General features: G+C 37.0%; 1 protein-coding gene across 5 annotated transcripts in view; it reads right to left on the bottom strand.

Annotated features, from left to right (window-relative positions):
- LOC306855264 (plasma membrane calcium-transporting ATPase 4-like) overlaps positions 1-17,097 on the bottom strand; it is a 107,105-nt gene that overhangs the window by 19,912 nt on the left and 70,096 nt on the right. For all 5 annotated transcript variants that reach the window (XM_079393822.1, XM_079393818.1, XM_079393821.1 and 2 more), the window contains 11 exons: positions 15,386-15,556; positions 14,381-14,595; positions 13,953-14,195; positions 12,014-12,258; positions 11,555-11,783; positions 7,102-7,281; positions 6,934-7,021; positions 5,203-5,309; positions 4,066-4,257; positions 3,120-3,333; positions 1,942-2,153 (listed from right to left, as the gene is read on the bottom strand). In XM_079393822.1, the coding sequence (XP_079249948.1) occupies positions 1,942-2,153; positions 3,120-3,333; positions 4,066-4,257; positions 5,203-5,309; positions 6,934-7,021; positions 7,102-7,281; positions 11,555-11,783; positions 12,014-12,258; positions 13,953-14,195; positions 14,381-14,595; positions 15,386-15,556 (2,096 nt within the window). The remainder of the gene's footprint in view (positions 1-1,941; positions 2,154-3,119; positions 3,334-4,065; positions 4,258-5,202; positions 5,310-6,933; positions 7,022-7,101; positions 7,282-11,554; positions 11,784-12,013; positions 12,259-13,952; positions 14,196-14,380; positions 14,596-15,385; positions 15,557-17,097) is intronic.

The raw sequence follows: 17,097 nt of genomic DNA, 5'->3' as shown, positions 1-17,097 counted from the left end.
TTCCTCCAGACTCCAGACTTTGATTTTCAAATGAAATGCAAAATTTACTTTCATCTGAAAAGAGGACTTTGGACAACTGAGCAACAGTCCAGTTCTTTTTCTCCACAGCCCAGGTAAGACGCTTCTGACGTTGTTTCTGTTTCAGAAGTGGCTTGGTAGCCCTTTTCCTGAAGACGTCTGAGCGTGGTGACTCTTGATGGACTGACTCCAGCTTCAGTCCACTCCTTGTGAAACTCTCCCAAGTGTTTGAATCGGCTTTGCTTCACAGTATTCTCAAGCTTGCGGTCATCCCTGTTGCTTTTGCACCTTTTTCTACCAAATTTCTTCCTTCCAGTCAACTTTGCATTTAATATGCTTTTATACAGCACTCTATGAACAGCCACTCCTTTCAGTAATGACTTTCTGTGACTTACCCTCTTTGTGGAGGGTGTCAATGATTGTCTTCTGGACCATTGCAAGTCAGCAGTCTTCCCCATTATTGTGGTTTCAAAGAACAAGAGATACCCAGAATTTATACTGTAGAGATGGTCATTTAATGAAACTCAAATGTAAATATTCTAATAGTTTGAATACAGCTGCACTGTAAAAAAAAAAAAGAAAAAAAAAAAGTTGAGCCAACTTAAAATTAAGGCAACCAGCTTCAGCAGATTTTTGAGTTCTCAACTTCTTGTTTTAAGTTTATACAACAAAAAGTTGAGAAATTCCCTAAAAAAATAAGTTGAGAAAAAATCTGCGGAAGCTGGTTGACCTAAAATTTTAAGTTGGCTCAACGCTCACTGTTTTTTTTTAACAGTGTGTAAGCACTAATCAACAAAATAAAATAAAAAAACTTTTGAAATGTTTTACTTTACATGTAATAAATATATGAAAGTTTCACTTTTTAAAATAAAAGTTAAAAAAAAAAAAAAAAACTTTTCACGGTATAATTTTTTTTTGAGATGCACCTGTATAGTCATATTTCATAAAGACATTGGGCCTTATTCATGTAACACGAGCAGAATGAATTTTTGTGTAAATCGTTCGTAAAGCTGTTCTGACGTAAATTTTCAGATTCATGAAAGTGTTCATATTTTCAAAATGTTAGTTGGTACGAAATAAATTTACACCTGCTCCCTACCACGTGTAAACGGTGCGTAAAATGTTCTGCGTTCATTTTGGCAAACTGATGACACTGAATTGTGATGCACTGTCATTATAATATTTTACAAGCTTGTTTGCTGTTTTTTTTTTTTTTTTCAATCATTGAAAAAGGGGCGGGACAAATACTACACCGACCAATCATCCCACTTGTACAACAACTGAACAACAATAGAGAAGTTAACATTGCTGCTTACTGCATTTTTATATTCAGTAATCTTCAAAATGAGATACTAGTAATACGTTACTGCCGTGGATATTCCTTATAGCAACCAAAGTGTCTCAGCTGAAAAACGCTGTGCCACCAAAGCGTTCTCCAGCACCACCAGCTGGCTGTTTTCAGAAGAGCGCCTGACATTTTTTCAGCTGGCTAAAAATGCTTCGGTGGACACACGTTATTGAATATTTATTGTTAGGCATATGGCCTATTAGTGTTTTTTGCATTTATGCAATATACTGGAGCCAAACGTGAGAAAGTAGAGCAGAATATTCCACTGCATTCGTGGACACGCAATTTGCGTAGCTGTAAATCATAGGCGGGGATTATGCTAATTGTGAATGAGCGTGCACGAGCGTCCTATTTACGAATGATTGGAATTCATTAACATACACGTTTAACCATCAAATCTGATGTGTACAAAGCGTTTGTGAATTCGGAGGAACGTTTTCAGGAAGGTCCGTTTAATGCGCAAATTACTCAGAATTTACTCCTATTTTTAAGAATGTTTCATGAATAAGGCCCATTGTGAGAGATGACACTTTGTTAATTTTCTGTAATGTATATTTCTACATTTAATTTTATACCTGCAGTGCAAAGGTTCCCAAAACAACGCTGCAGAAAATGGGGTTCCTGTAAATTCCCTCAAACACGTTCCTCTCTCCGTGGATCTTGCGGGCATTAATCTCATTGAAAAGCTGCATCATTACGAAGACATTGAAGATTATGGTGTAGTGTTCAGATGGCGGGGAATGCAGAGGAGTGTTGCGGCCACTATCAATGTTGAAGAACTTCTCGCCTTTGGGCACAGAAAAAAGTTTTCCGTAAATAAGTGATGTGAAAGTTTGATATCTATTTCAAAAAGTCCTAATGTATGTCAGGAGGAACACTGATCTCAATAAATATATGATACTGTTAATGAAAAAAAATTACAGTCAAGTGTAATGTCCACTGAGACATTCAGAGTATTCAAACTGCTGAATGGCGTCTTCTGTGCAGCTGTTCTTTAACCCAGGGGCACTGTAAACTTGTGATAAACTTGTCTAATCAGTTGGCAGCAGTACAACATGGGAACATTTACAGCGAACTCTCCTGAAGTGGTGTGACATGCTTCAGGGCTTTAGGTAGTCTGTGATGTGATCTATTGCACTGTAGGGAGCAAAGACCAGTTTAAAACTAGGATTTTCACCATGAAATTTTGAGTTGGGATGGAGACCTTTAACTCTTAAAATGGGAAAAAATTCCAGAAAACAAGACTTTGATTTTAGCTTTCATAATAGCAAGGGCAACATTTAACATCAAAGTCTACCAAAGTTGCAATAATGGTATTACATTTTTACTTCTAGATTCACAAAAACTCAAATGTAAATTGTATTAAACTAATATGCATAAACGTCATGTAAAGAGATGACATGCAGAGAGACAAACACTCAGATCCATTGAGATTTGAGACGAGCATTTCACAAGAAGTTTTTGAAGGTTTTCCCTAAAATATCCAATACTGACATTTCATGGTAAAACTTATGGGTGCTTGAGGCAAATTATAATGCTTTGAATATTGCAAATATAAATGCTAGTTGCTAAGCAACCATACATTCCAAACACAATAATGAGTTGAGTTTTCACTATAGTTCAAAGTGCTATAAAAAGTCAATAATAATAATAATAATAATTATTATTATTATAACTGAACCGAATTTAATTGGACTTCATTATGAATACCTCTTACCAGCAAAAAAAAAAAAAAAAAAAGAAAGCCTCTTACCAGCAAAGAGAAGAGTAAATGTGATGACAAGTTGGTAAACAGCATGACCCAAGATGTTCTTCATCATAGTTCTGGAAATGAGTGGCTTGTCTCGTCCGTAAGGTCTTCTCAGCAGGAGCGATTCTGATGGGGGTTCCGTTGCAAGAGCCAAAGAAGCCAGTGTGTCCATAATCAGATTTACCCACAACATCTGAACAGCTTTAAGTGGAGAGTCCTGCAGACAAAACAAACTGAAGTGAGACTCCCCAGAAAGGACATTACTACAGTATTGTCATATGTAATGTAGTTAGGCAGGGACAAAACAAGTCTGGCCGGCCCCATATTAGCCAAAGCCTGGCACCAGTACTAAATGGCCTCAGAATGTTTCTGTAAATACAAAATACTTGGCTTGTAGAGTTCTGTTATTATGGCATATTATGATGAATTTTCTCCCACAATGCCATGCTTAACCACCAAATACTCTTGTGTTTATACTCACGAAACCCAGCAATTTATTTTTGTCTTCTGACATTTATCTTAAAGAGAACCACTTCTTTTTCTTATTTTTTAAGACATAACATTTTTGGTGATTTGGCCAGGACAACTTCCTCTCATTAGTTTTTTTTTTTTTTTTTTTTTAATTGTCTGAATTATATACTGTTTTAATTAAAAAAATGTTGTCTTAATATCTAAGGAAAGAAAACAATTACATCTATTTACAAATTTCCTTTTTTCAATAACTTTTACCTGTAGAATCTAGCTTGATTTTTTGCATTTTTTAAATGACCTGATGTGCTCTACATAGGGAAAAAATGAGAGTGTGAAATACCAAAATTGTCAAAATCTGAAAATTATTATTAGATATTCTCACCTCAAGAATCATGTTTCTTATTTCAAAACACTAAATTATATAACATAAACCTATATGCTGGGTCCCAGGAAGTTAAGTCAAATGATGTAAATTTACCTGTGTGATGCAGGCTCCAGTGAAAGCAACAGTCACAGCCACCACGTTGACAGTCAATTGAAACTGCAGAAACTTGGAGATACTGTCGTAGACATTACGCCCCCACATCACAGCTTTGACAATGCTGGTGAAGTTGTCATCGGTAAGAATAATGTCAGAGGCCTCCTTTGCAACATCTGTGCCTGCAATACCCTGTAAGACAAAGAAAGCAACTGCTTTTTAGAATGCCTTCATAAATATCAGATCAGTCTACTTCATGAATAACTGCAGACACAGGTTCATTCTTGGGAATGGAATGGTTCTCGTTAAAATGAAAGTTGAAAGAAAGAAAAACTAACTACAAATCAAAAGAATTTTAATTAGGCCTTTTTTTGGCTTAGGATGCGTTTTATATGAAGACATTTTAAGCTGAATTACTTTTCGGAGAAACTAAGTGATAGTTATGTGGGCACAAACAGCACAGTAATTAGATGACCCAAATTAAACCGTATCTTTGACAGCTTCAGGCTATCTATTTCTGAAACGGTTTACTATGCCTGCCCTCATCCTAACCTAATGTCCTTCAATCGGCAGTTAGCACAATTGCACCAACTACTGGCTTTTGAACCAGACACTCTTAGATTTAGATGATATACAGTATAAAGTGTTTCAGTGAGAAATATGAATTGCCTGTCTTTAATTCACTGCATATAAATGAATTTCTGAAAGCACATTAATTATATCATTGCTTAAGTTGTGGAGTCATCTGAGCAACAAGCAGGGGTCAACCACTTATCAGCTAGTACAGCATGTTGCGATGATGCCCTGAGGCATTCTGGCTTGGTGTAGAGCAAGAGATACTGGGCAGGGATTAGAACGCAACCTCTACGGTTATTAAAGCTATTTATGCTACAGTATATCATTGGCAGCCAAAACATCAATGAACGAGCCAGACACTCATCCGGCAACTGTCTCTCACAATATCGTGACAAAACAGCCATTTTAATAGCAAAACCAAGTGGTCTAAAACAGAATCAAAAATTGAGAGTATATGCACAATATGTTTGGATAAAACCAGTATTTGTAAGAAAAACATCAGTGGTATGATTATTGGGGGGGGGGGGGGGGGGGGGGGGTGAGAGTGGGGGCATGACTTACCATAGCAAAGCCAACATCTGCTTTTTTAAGGGCAGGACCATCGTTAGTGCCGTCTCCAGTCACAGCTACCACCTGTCTTGTTTCTCCAACTGTGCTATCAATGATGCCTAAAAGACAACAACACAGGAACTGCCTCAGGGTAAACCAAAAGATAAGTGACATAGGGCTCACAATAATGAGAAAAGACACCAGCTCCCCTCCAGTGGGGTTTCAAACACTGTTTAATAATTTTGAGCTGGGATGGAGACCTTTAACTCATAAAATGGGAAGAAATTCCAGAAAACAAGACAGTGAGATTTTAGCTTTCATAATAGCAAGGGAAACATTTAACATCAGAGTCTACCAAAGTTGCAATAATGGTATTACATTTTTACTTCTAGATTCACAAAAACTCAAATGTAAATTGTATTAAAATAATATGCATAAACGTCATGTAAAGAGATGACATGCAGAGAGACAAACACAAGAGCATTTCCACAAGAAGTTTTTAAAGGTTTTTATATATATATATATATATATATATATATATATATATATATATATATATATATATATATATATATATATATATATATATATATATATATATATATATATATATATATATATATATATATATATATATATATATATATATATATATATATATATATATATATATATATATATATATATATATATATATATATATATTTATTATTATTATAATATATATTATATATATAATATAATATATATTATAACTGAACAGAATTTAATTGGACTTCATCATGAATACCTCTTACCAGCAAAGAGAAGAGTAAATGTGATGACAAGTTAGCAAACATGACCCAAGATGTTCTTCATCATAGTTCTGGAAATTAGTGGTTTTAGTTTAAATAAGCCCTATTTGGACGGGACTAGTTTTACAGGGGGTTGTTAGAGAAATTTACTATTTTAATCCCGTCCGAATCTGCCATGTCTGTGTTTTTCTCAGACAACCTCTGTAATAATTCCAGAGCAAATTACCTACTGTTTTTCAGCAAACTCCGTGATCCTCTGAGAAAACTAATCCAATCGGAATGCGATGTCTGTGTTTGCTGGTGAAATTTTTTTTCACAATGCATTTCCTTGTGTGTTTTGACCAACGTGAATTACCGTAGATGCTCTTACCGTGCACACATTTGATATATTTGCCTCCCGACAAAGGAAAAATTAAATTAAAATAATAATAAAATCAAGAGCCAGAGCACATAAACTGTTAAGACTGGCTATTGTAATATCAGCATCAGGTAAAATTATTCGCGTTCATTTCTGCACTCAATTACATAGTTTTAATTACATATGTACCTTTATGAAAATTAAACCGGGGTTTACTACAAATAAATAACTAAAGTAAAAGTAAAGTAACCACACATTAACATGGTTTTGCTATACTAGCCATTAAGCTTCACCATGGTATTTGTGTGATTATACTAATGGTAACCAATCCGAATGACTACGCAATGCACGCATACAGAGCGTGTGATCTCTGAAACGCCCAGATGAACAAAACAGACCCTCCCACCTCTGTAACAAACACGGAGATGTTAGTCCCGTCCGAACTGGTACATGAAAATCGCAGACGTCAGGTGATAAGAATCGAAACTCAAACGTAGTTTAGAAAACTAGTCCCGTCCGAATAGGGCTATAGTGATGTTATCAGTGAAAGTGCGGACTAGAAGCTCACCCAACCATTGGTAAAGATCTTACCTTTAACCAGAGTGTGTTTGTCTGTTGGGGAGGAACGAGCCAGAACACACAATTTGGGCCAGACCTTGTCAAGACGCTCTTGTTCAACCTAAAGATAAAGGCAACACTAAAATAAGCACTTTTCATGTTGACTTACACATCTGCAGATAAAGCTCTGTAGCTCTTTACCTCTCCTTTGTCATTGCGAATCTGCTGGTTGAAGTCTTTGCCCTCCAGGCAGAGAAAGTCCTCTCCAGGCTGCAGGATTCCACATTTGGTGGCAATGGCACGGGCTGTGTTGATGTTGTCTCCGGTGACCATACGGACAGTGATGCCTGCTCGCTGACATTTGGCGATAGCCTCAGGAACCTGCACACGGGAAGAATAGAAGAACCATTATTTGGCTTGATATAAACCATGTTGAGCAGCCTAACAACCACTACCAAATCTGTATCCACTCCGGTGTGTGTTAAATCTGGGGATAAATAGATTTGATGAATGGAAAAAAACAAATAAATAAAATAAATAATATACAGATCAATGCATAAGAGTCTCGATAGAATTGGATCAAGCTATGTTAGAAAATCCATACCAGAGGATTGAGCAATTCTAAAATCTGCAAAATCTATGATAAATAAACAGCTAATAATGTAATTCTCCCCGTTTTTTAGTCAGGTAATGAAACAAACTCACAAAATCAACTCAAACAATGGTTTTTTTTTTTTATATATAAAATAGCCACTAAAATTATTACATTAAAGGGTTAATCCACCCCAAAATGAAAATGTTACCCCCATGTTGTTCCAAACCTGTAAAAGCTTCGTTTGTCTTCGGTAGGGCTGGGTATCGTTCAAAACTTTTCGATACCGATACCGATACCTTGAGTTCGATACCGGTTCCTGAACGATACTTTTTTCGATACCAGTTTTATGAAATCAGTTTTAATAAGATTACATTATCTCAAAAAACTATTTTTTTTAGCTTGTTGATATTTATACAGACTCAAAGCCTCATCTCCTGAGCCACTGCACAAAGGAACAAAATATATCCAACACAATAAATAAATAATTTTAATATTTTATTTAATTTTTTCAGTTTGCACATCTGTTAGGCTACGTTTACATTAGTGCGTGTTCATTTTAAAACACAAAGCTCAGACAGAATCATAATTTCTAGGTTGTTAAAGACTTCAAGAAATTTAAAATCTTCATCCACTTTCATAAGTGGGTGTTTTATTTTCTTTCACCATATATTTTATTGTTATTAAATTCTGGTGTAGTACGTCTAATTATTTGAATGCATAAAAACAACTTAGTTTATTTAAATTTATTCTTAAAATAGCCTTATGAAATGTTTTATTTTTCCTCAGAAATTCTGTGTTCTGTATCTGGTTTTCAAATGAAGACATAAAACATTAATTTAATTTATCTTTTTTTTTTATCTAAAAAAAAAAAAAAAGTTAATAATTTTAATAGTAGCCTAGTAGTAGCAGTATGTACTGTCTGCTGAACAATATTAATATATTTCTGCAGCAGTGTCTTCCAGCTTAAACCGACGGGTATTTTGACGGGTTGCCTGGAATACCTTTACAGTTCTGTGTGTATATGATATGAGTTAGTTTTACTCGAATCAAACGGTAAAATGCTCATGAAGTGACTTTCAGAGCAGTTCTGGAGATGTTGTTCATGTCCTCATTTAGTGAGGCGTCAGACGCTGAAATGACCGCGAGCGTCACGCGTGCTTCAGTCTGTGTATAATAAACAAACCGCGCGATATAGAGAGCAGACTGCTCCGTGCGCTTTAGAAACGCTCTCGCGGAGGTCAAACACTGATCAATCTGTGCGTCGCCGTTTCTAGTCAAACACACCTAGTGCTGCAGGATTATTGGCTCACTGACGGTGATGAGATTAACCCCTTAGGTATCGAAATTTGGTACCGAACGACAAGACGTTTTTCGATACTCGGTGGTATCGAGGCAATTCGGTCGCTGCCTAAAAAGTATCGAACTCGATACCCAGCCCTAGTCTTCGGAACACAATTTAAGATTTTTTGGATGAAAATCGGGAGGCTTATGACTGTCCCATTGACTGCCAAGTAAATAACACTTTCAAGGCCCAGAAAAGTATGAAAATCATTGTCAAAATAGTCCATCTGCCATCAGTGGTTCAATCTGCCTGTTACGAAGCGACGAGAATACTTTTTGTATGCAAAGAAAATAAAAATAATGACTTTATTCAACAATCTCTCTGCGTCAGCGTAGCGCCATTTTGGAGAATATCCGCTGGAGGCAAACTGCGTACACTGTTCTGTGTCAGCTGCGCCACACAGATACGTCTTCTAAGTTTGTTTACGCTTTGATTTGAATGAAAACAGCATATCTGGTATGCGGCTGACACAGAACAGCATACGCTATTTGCGTCCAGCGGATATTCTCCAAAATGGCGCTGCGCTGACGCAGAGGACACAAATTGTTGTATAAAGTCATTATTTTTTATTTTCTTTGCATACAAAAAGTATTCTTGTCCCTTCATAACAGTCAGATTGAACCACTGATGGCAGATGAACTACTTTGAAGATGCCTTTCATACTTAGTAAATAGCAGTCAATGGGACAATCACAAGCCTCCCAGGTTTTCATCCAAAATATCTTAAATTGTGTTCTGAAAACGAACTAAGCTTTTACGGGTTTGGAACGACATGGGGGTAAGTGATTAATGACAAAATTTTCATTTTGGGGTGGATTAACCCTTAACTGTTTTCTGGACTATGTACAGTAAAATTGTGTGTTGACTATCTCTGTATTAACGTTTTTTTTACTACATCTTAACTGGGTGCATGAAAAAAAACTCTTGACTAGCGTAGTCTGATTCATTAACAACCGATTTTGAGCATATTCTTGTAGTGAATCGTTTAAAGTTGTTTATTAAATTAATATCTCACTCATTAACACAAAATCTGACAACGTCACATTAAAAAAAAACAACAACACAGTAATGAATAATACTTAATGAGTGTTTTTATATACTAACAAGAAAGAGAAATTTCTCCCTCAGTGTCATTGCTGGCCTCGGATCAGTGAGAGATGAGGACATTGCAATCACTCTTGGTGTGGTATCCTATCCGCTCGTGGTGCGTGTTATGTGGTAAGGGGTACCGAGACGACTTAACACACGAAGGGGCTGGATCCAGAGGTTTTGTGTGTGTGTATGCTGGAGTCCTATGTAATTATCCACACTCAGTCTTGCGATGAATCACACCATACCCGTAATTAGAACCAATAAGCTCATTTATTTATAGATAATTAAAAAACTCCCAGTGTTTCCATGGACAGAGATGCTGCATGCAAGTGATGCATGTAAAGAACATGTTGTATGATTCAGAGAAACTAGTGTGCACTAAAAAACTCTAGACTTGAATCTTGTCTTGCTTGCAACAGCAGAAATAAACTAAATCTACAGATGGCTCTGATTATTACTGCAAGAGAGTCATTTTCACTAGGACAAAAACATTCAATCCCATCTTATTATCGCTACATGGCTCCATGATTTAATTTCAAAGCTGTAAATGGACTAGTGCCACTATCATGCATTAACATAATACTGCCCTCGTCATCAACTCAAACCATAAGACACAAGCTTTTTTTAATCAGCTCAAAGCGAGCTTACTGTTAGAGAAGCAACTACAAAAGTCAGATAGACTCTAGTATTTAAGACGGTTAAAAAAAGAGCACCTGACTGTATTGTGAATGGAAAGACGATGATAACTGACTCAAGCAAGCAGCAACGGTTCTACACACCAATTCATTTCCATGAATTAAAATTTTCTGGACTTTTTCAGTTGGACTTTTAAATATAATCTAATATGAAATCACAAAAATCAGTTTCTACACGATGAAATATTTACGATCACAGCAACTGGAAAAAACACATTCACTAAGGAAATTTCCTTGAACTTAAGTTTTTGTTAACTTTCATGACTGTCTCGTGACTTTTTCATGGTAAATTCCCTAAAAATCCCAGGCTAAAATTTACCGGCTATTCTTTTTGTTCCCCTTGATCCACTGATAATGTTGCTAAGCTGACATGCTTAACAGATACAAATAACCATATAGTTGTGGACATACAGAAAGGATGATTTTTTTAATCACACTGTAGAAGGGAACAGATAAAATGGATCATACCACTCAAAAAAGCCAGCAGGAATAATTTTAACCTAAATATCAGTCATGCGTTCCTTTATAGAATTATATATGCCACCTCATTTGAGGGAAGCTGACGTCAATTCTGTACTGATCCAATAACAATCAAAAACAGCACAATCGCCTGTCATGTACTTATTTTACCACCTTTAGTGGATTTTAGGTCAGTTTGTCCCTCCACCAATGAGGCTATTCCTGTCAACACGTTCACATTGACACACTGCAAATAATCCATCACATGATAATCACGGTCAATACAATTTCATTACATGAAATGTGGTGGGTTGACCCAGTCGTGACAAGCCGCCCCCTAATGCTTGTCATGTCTCATTATGAACGGAGGCCTGAAGTATACAAATCACCAGCCCATGTGGAGCATGTAATTTCTGCACTATGGACAAGCGCAACACTATTAGTCAAGAGAAAACTGTACAATTTCGCTCACCTCAGGACGAACAGGGTCTTCAATGCCAACAACACAGATGCAGGTCAGGTCATTCAAAATGTCAGCTTCATTGTCCCAGTCTGGCTCTGTTGTGAAGTCCCTCATGGCTATGCAAATGGTCCTTAACCCCTCACAGGCCATTGGCTCGATCACTTTCCGCACCATCTCATCCCGATCTTTGCCCTTGAAGACACGTGGTTGGCCTGAAGCATCCAGGATATGGGAACACCTGACAGAAAAGAGAAAAGTTTAATAATCACTCCAAACTACAGTTACTACATTTTGCTTTACAGGAGGAAGATGCAACAAAAGGAAGAAACAGAAGATACATTTTTTGGACTGAAAGTTATAGCATGTTTCTCACTATATCAAACGCCTTTCTCTCTAAACAAAGATTAAGTAAAATTTTATTCCTTATGATATGACCCCTTTAAGAGCTTGAGAAATAATTTTTCATACTTGCGCAGGACAATCTCAGAGGCGCCCTTGCTGTACATTTGGAAGCCGGGACCACTGGTGTTCTTTAGTACGGTACTCATGCTTTTCCGAGAGGAGTTGAACGTGTAAACCTTATAAAGTTTTTCCTCAGGAACTTCATCTCTAATAGGCTGATAGTCTCTCTTCAAGTCCAACACCAGACCAAGAAGGGCACACTCGGTCTTATTACCCACATGCCTTGGCAGACCTCCCTCCTTCTCTGAAGGCTATGGGAAAGAAAGTTAGATCGTAAATAACATGGAAGAAAAGTTCAAAATGTATACATTAGATATTGTCCATCAAAAGATGTGAGGTAAATGGAATTGATTACATGACATATGGCAATTATTTTATCAAATTAATTGCATTTAATGACACATATTGATATTTTCTGAGACAAAATCCCCAAATTGAAATAACTAAAACATTGTGGCAGAAGAGTAAAGCACTGAATAGACATAACAAAAATGGCTGCAGAAGTCCATATATTGTTTCAACATAAGTTTTTCACTGCCTGATTAATTTTGCTAACGGTTTGAGTTGTCAATCTGTTTGATAAAGCCTAAGAAGTTGTTCAGACTACTGTCATTTTAAGATTATTTACAGTGGTGTGAAAAAGTGTTGGCCCCCTTCCTGATTTTTAATTTTTTTGCATGTTTGTCACACTTTAATGTTTCAGATCAAACTAATTTAAATATTAATCGAAGATAACACAAGTAAACACAACATGCTGTTTTTGAATCAAGTTTTTTATTATGAAGGGAAAACAAAATCCAAACCCACATGGCCCTGTGTGAAAAAGTGCTTGCCCCCTAAATCTAATAACTGGTTGGGCCACCCTTAGCAGCAACAACTGCAATCAAGCGTTTGCCATAACTTGTAATGAGTCTGTTACAGCGCTGTGGAGGAATTTTGGCCCACTCATCTTGGCAGAATTGTTGTAATTCAGCCACATTGGAGGGTTTGAGCATGAACCACAAACACTTTTTCACACAGGGCCATGTGGGTTTGGATTTTGTTTTCCCTTCATAAAAAAACCCCTTCATTTAAAAACTGCATGTTGTGTTTACTTGTGTTATCTTTGATTCATATTTAAATTTGTTTGATGATCTGAAACATTAAAGTGTGACAAACATGTAAAAAAATAAAAAATCAGGAAGGGGGCCAACACTTTTTCACACCACTATACTACTATATATTTTTTTTTAATTGAATCAATTTTAATTTTAACTGAAATTTTTAGTAATGTCATATGCTCTTGTCTTTTTTTATTTTACTGTCTACAGTTAATTTATTATTTCAGTTTTAGGCCAGTTTTTGTTCATTTCAAGTAAATTTAGTGCTTCAAGTTAGTTGTCAAGGCAACCTTTCAAATTTTTTGTTTCATCGAATATATTAACATTTTATTTTATTTCAGATTAAGTTAATACAGTAGTCAACATTTGAAGTGGATCAAAACCTTTCATCAAAGTTGTCCTAAAACCAAAACAATATGTTCTTTTCTTAGAACAACACTTCAAATGTTGACTACTGTAGTTTTAGTTAACGGTAATAACCCTGGTTCAGAATTGTTGCTCTATGTACACATGCAGACTAATGTCTATGGGCATTGTGTTTTTCTGCATCGAGTGTAATGTGCACCACGTTTAAGACAACACACTAAGTAATACAACTTTCTTCAAAGTACATCAAGTCCCCTGGCGATTGGTTCCATTCTGCTATGCTCTGTCTAGCGGTCTTAACTCAAGAAAATGCCTTATACAAATGACTCAGTCATTTTGTGCTGTCTGCTCTTGGTAAGTGTGTTTTGGCTGGGGCTGACAGTGGACTTCTAATTTGACAACCCTATAATTAATAAATAAACAAAACAAAACAGATCATTTATTCATCTGTATCTCATTTGCGTACGGCTAATTCTTACCAGGATCTTGGTAGTGTAGGCTGAGTTTATCGAGATGCTGTTCACCAGTAGCTCCAGAGTCTCTGAATTAATGGCCTCTGGTTCAGGAATGCTTCTATAGTGTGTGTCACCTATGTAAGCCTGCACCACCGTCATGCGATTCATAGTCAGCGTTCCAGTTTTGTCAGAGCAGATGGCTGTGGCATTACCCATGGTCTCACAGGCATCCAGGTGCCTCACCAGGTTGTTGTCTTTCATCATTTTCTGTTAAGGAAAACAGGAATTAATGCGGTTATACTTGGGGAAAGGAGTGTGCTTTAGCCCTTAAACATAGATTAACACAAATGTAAAGAATCAAGCAACATTTACTGACTTATATCTACCTGAACACCCTTAAGACATCAACAAATTACAGGTTTGAGTTGGAAAACTAAACCAGAGGCTCTCACCTTGACGGAATAAGCCAGTGAGATAGTGACAGCTAGAGGCAGCCCCTCAGGCACGGCTACCACCAGCACGGTCACACCAATAATGAAAAACTTCACAAAGTATTGAATGTAGATTGGAGTGCACTCTGCCGTCCACTCACGGCCCTGGATGCCAAACGTATCAACGACAAAGTACAGGATGAGGATGATGACGGTCACCGCAGACATGATGAGACCTGCCGGAGGAGAGGGGGTTTCAAAACCAATATGGCACAAAGGAAAACAAAGCCTCCTGACTTCCTCCTGAGTTCATAACAGCAACAGCTGTGGTCCGATGTGCTCCATCTGAATGTTATTTGATTGGGTAACTGTAGGAAGTAGGATAATTAGGTGGAGCACAGCCCAAAGGGACAAGCCTGTTTCCATACTGGGTGACACTGTTTCTTTAAGCAGTAAGTAAAACAAACCTTGAGAACCAAATGAACTAATTTACGGAAATGATGTCTGAAGAGATTCATGTGCTTTTGAATACATGGCTAATTAGTATAAATATTTTGCTTTAAAGCTGCACTTTGTTTGCTATGGCAAATATGGCAGTCATCTTAGAGTCATCTGATATAGCTATAGATCATTTCAAACAATTTCCAAAAGTTCTCTTGATTATTCTGTTTAGAAAATACATTTAGCCTCAATACATAAAAATAGAGATATGATATACAGTTTTTTAATTTCAATATCTTAGAGCCTTTTAAATCATTAAATTTCACAACATATGTTAGGAGGAATCATTTCACCCTAACAGCTATCAATCAATGTCAATGAAAACAAATTCACAGAGAAAAAAAAAAAAAAACCTACCAACTCTAACAGTTTTTGATACTGAAGTTTAAAACAACAAAACATCAATGACAAAATCAAAGCATGATAAAAAAAATGTGTTGGGAAAAAGATATTTAACCATTACAGAGATGATATATGGTATACGAGTTCAGGCACCCTTGACACTCAGTTGAGCGGTTTTCTAACCTGCTTTTCCAATCTGAACAGCTAGTCTGGTCAGCTTGCCCTGCAGGACTGACTTTTCTTTCTTGGTGACGTGGACCTTCTTTTTCTCCTTTTCTTCCTTCTCCTCCGACTCCGCACCTTCCTCGCTCTTCAGCGGTTGGATCTCCAGCGCAATGCCATCCTGGGTCTTAGCTGTGGAGGTTGATTTTTAAGGAGTGGTTATGGGAACAAGGGAAGAACATGCCAAAAAAGGGTGGAGGGAGATGAGAGGCAGGGGGAATGGGGAAAAAGGGAAGAGGGGAGAGAATGGGCAGTTCAGTAACAGCTAGAGGGCAAGTATACAGTGGGTTCCAAGAGAATTATACAGAAGAACCATATCAGAAGCACTTGTTTAATGTTAGTTTACTTTGCTTGAGTGAATCTGGGCTGGTAAAGAGAAAACTCTAAATTCACAGAGCCATTACCCGGCAGGTTAAGGTGGGCACGGTGAATTGAGCAGGACCCAAGCAGCACACAAGACATTTCCATAAAACGGGACACTATGTTGGAACTGGACAACGAGCTACTCGTTTATAATACCATTATAAATATAAAAAACTATTAGGTGTGTAAACCTCAAAAAATATTCACGGTAAACAAATCTCTTTATTTTATTAGCTGATTAGTTTAAATTAAATGCCTTTTAATTGCCTTTTATTTCTCTTATGGTTACTTCAACAGATGCAGCCTCCAGAGGAGCCATGATGATGTTCAACTCACTTTAAAACAACTTACTGGACTTGTGCAATATTGTACTACAATTAACTGCACCAAACTGGAATAGACATAAGGAAACTCTACATTTATCAAAAAAAGACATTATCAAGGCAAACCAGCAGCTAGTTAAAAAAAATGTTGGGAACTTTGATAGTTTTAATTCAATTATGCTACTTGCAGGGATAAAATGACATATTATATTACCCAATTTCCCACTGAAATAGAAACTTAATGGAGTCGAAGATCCAATTCAGCCACTTTGCTGTGGATAGACATTGATCCCTCACCCCCAATTCCCATTAAGTCTCCATTTTAAAAGATACAAAGAGGCCAAGTCGTTTTCATTTTTCAGTTAGCCTATGTATCATCTCAAACATGCTGTGCAACAGGCTGAAACTCTGTAGTAGTGGAGTTTGAGAAACACTCCATGAGCCTACCTGACCACCAGTCACAAACAAACAACTGACCAGAACTGACAGAGCTGACCAGAACGACCACACATGAATCGGGGATTGATGAACGGACTGACTGTCTGACTGACAACACGAACAGAGGCACGCACGACGAACAAGAGAGTGATTTACAATCAACTTAAAAACAGAAAAACGGTCCAAACAGCCAGAAATACAACCACCACGAGAAAAACAAGGACCAAGAGGAAGACGAAAAAGATCAGAGAGATTCTGGTTTATTTTTCCGCTCCCAAAAGAGAGAGTGCGGTACCAGAGAAAGAGGGTAAAGGAGAAAGAAAAGGTCAAATTTTGACCAAGAGAAGAGTGTACAAGACAGCATGAAGTCCTGAGCCACATCCTAGAAAGAAGCAACAGTGAGAAAAACAAAGAGCTAAAGTAAAGGAACGGACAAAAACAACAATCCACAGCCGGTCCATTTTGCAAGGGTGCAACTCCCACATAAGCCATGCCCCTAAGCATTATATTGACATCATAAACCATCTATGAAGCTAGGAACACATTGTA

Source organism: Barbus barbus (genome assembly GCF_936440315.1).
Source record: "Barbus barbus genome assembly, chromosome: 35".
Taxonomy (NCBI): domain Eukaryota; kingdom Metazoa; phylum Chordata; class Actinopteri; order Cypriniformes; family Cyprinidae; genus Barbus; species Barbus barbus.
This window is presented reverse-complemented; position numbering and strand designations above follow the sequence as displayed.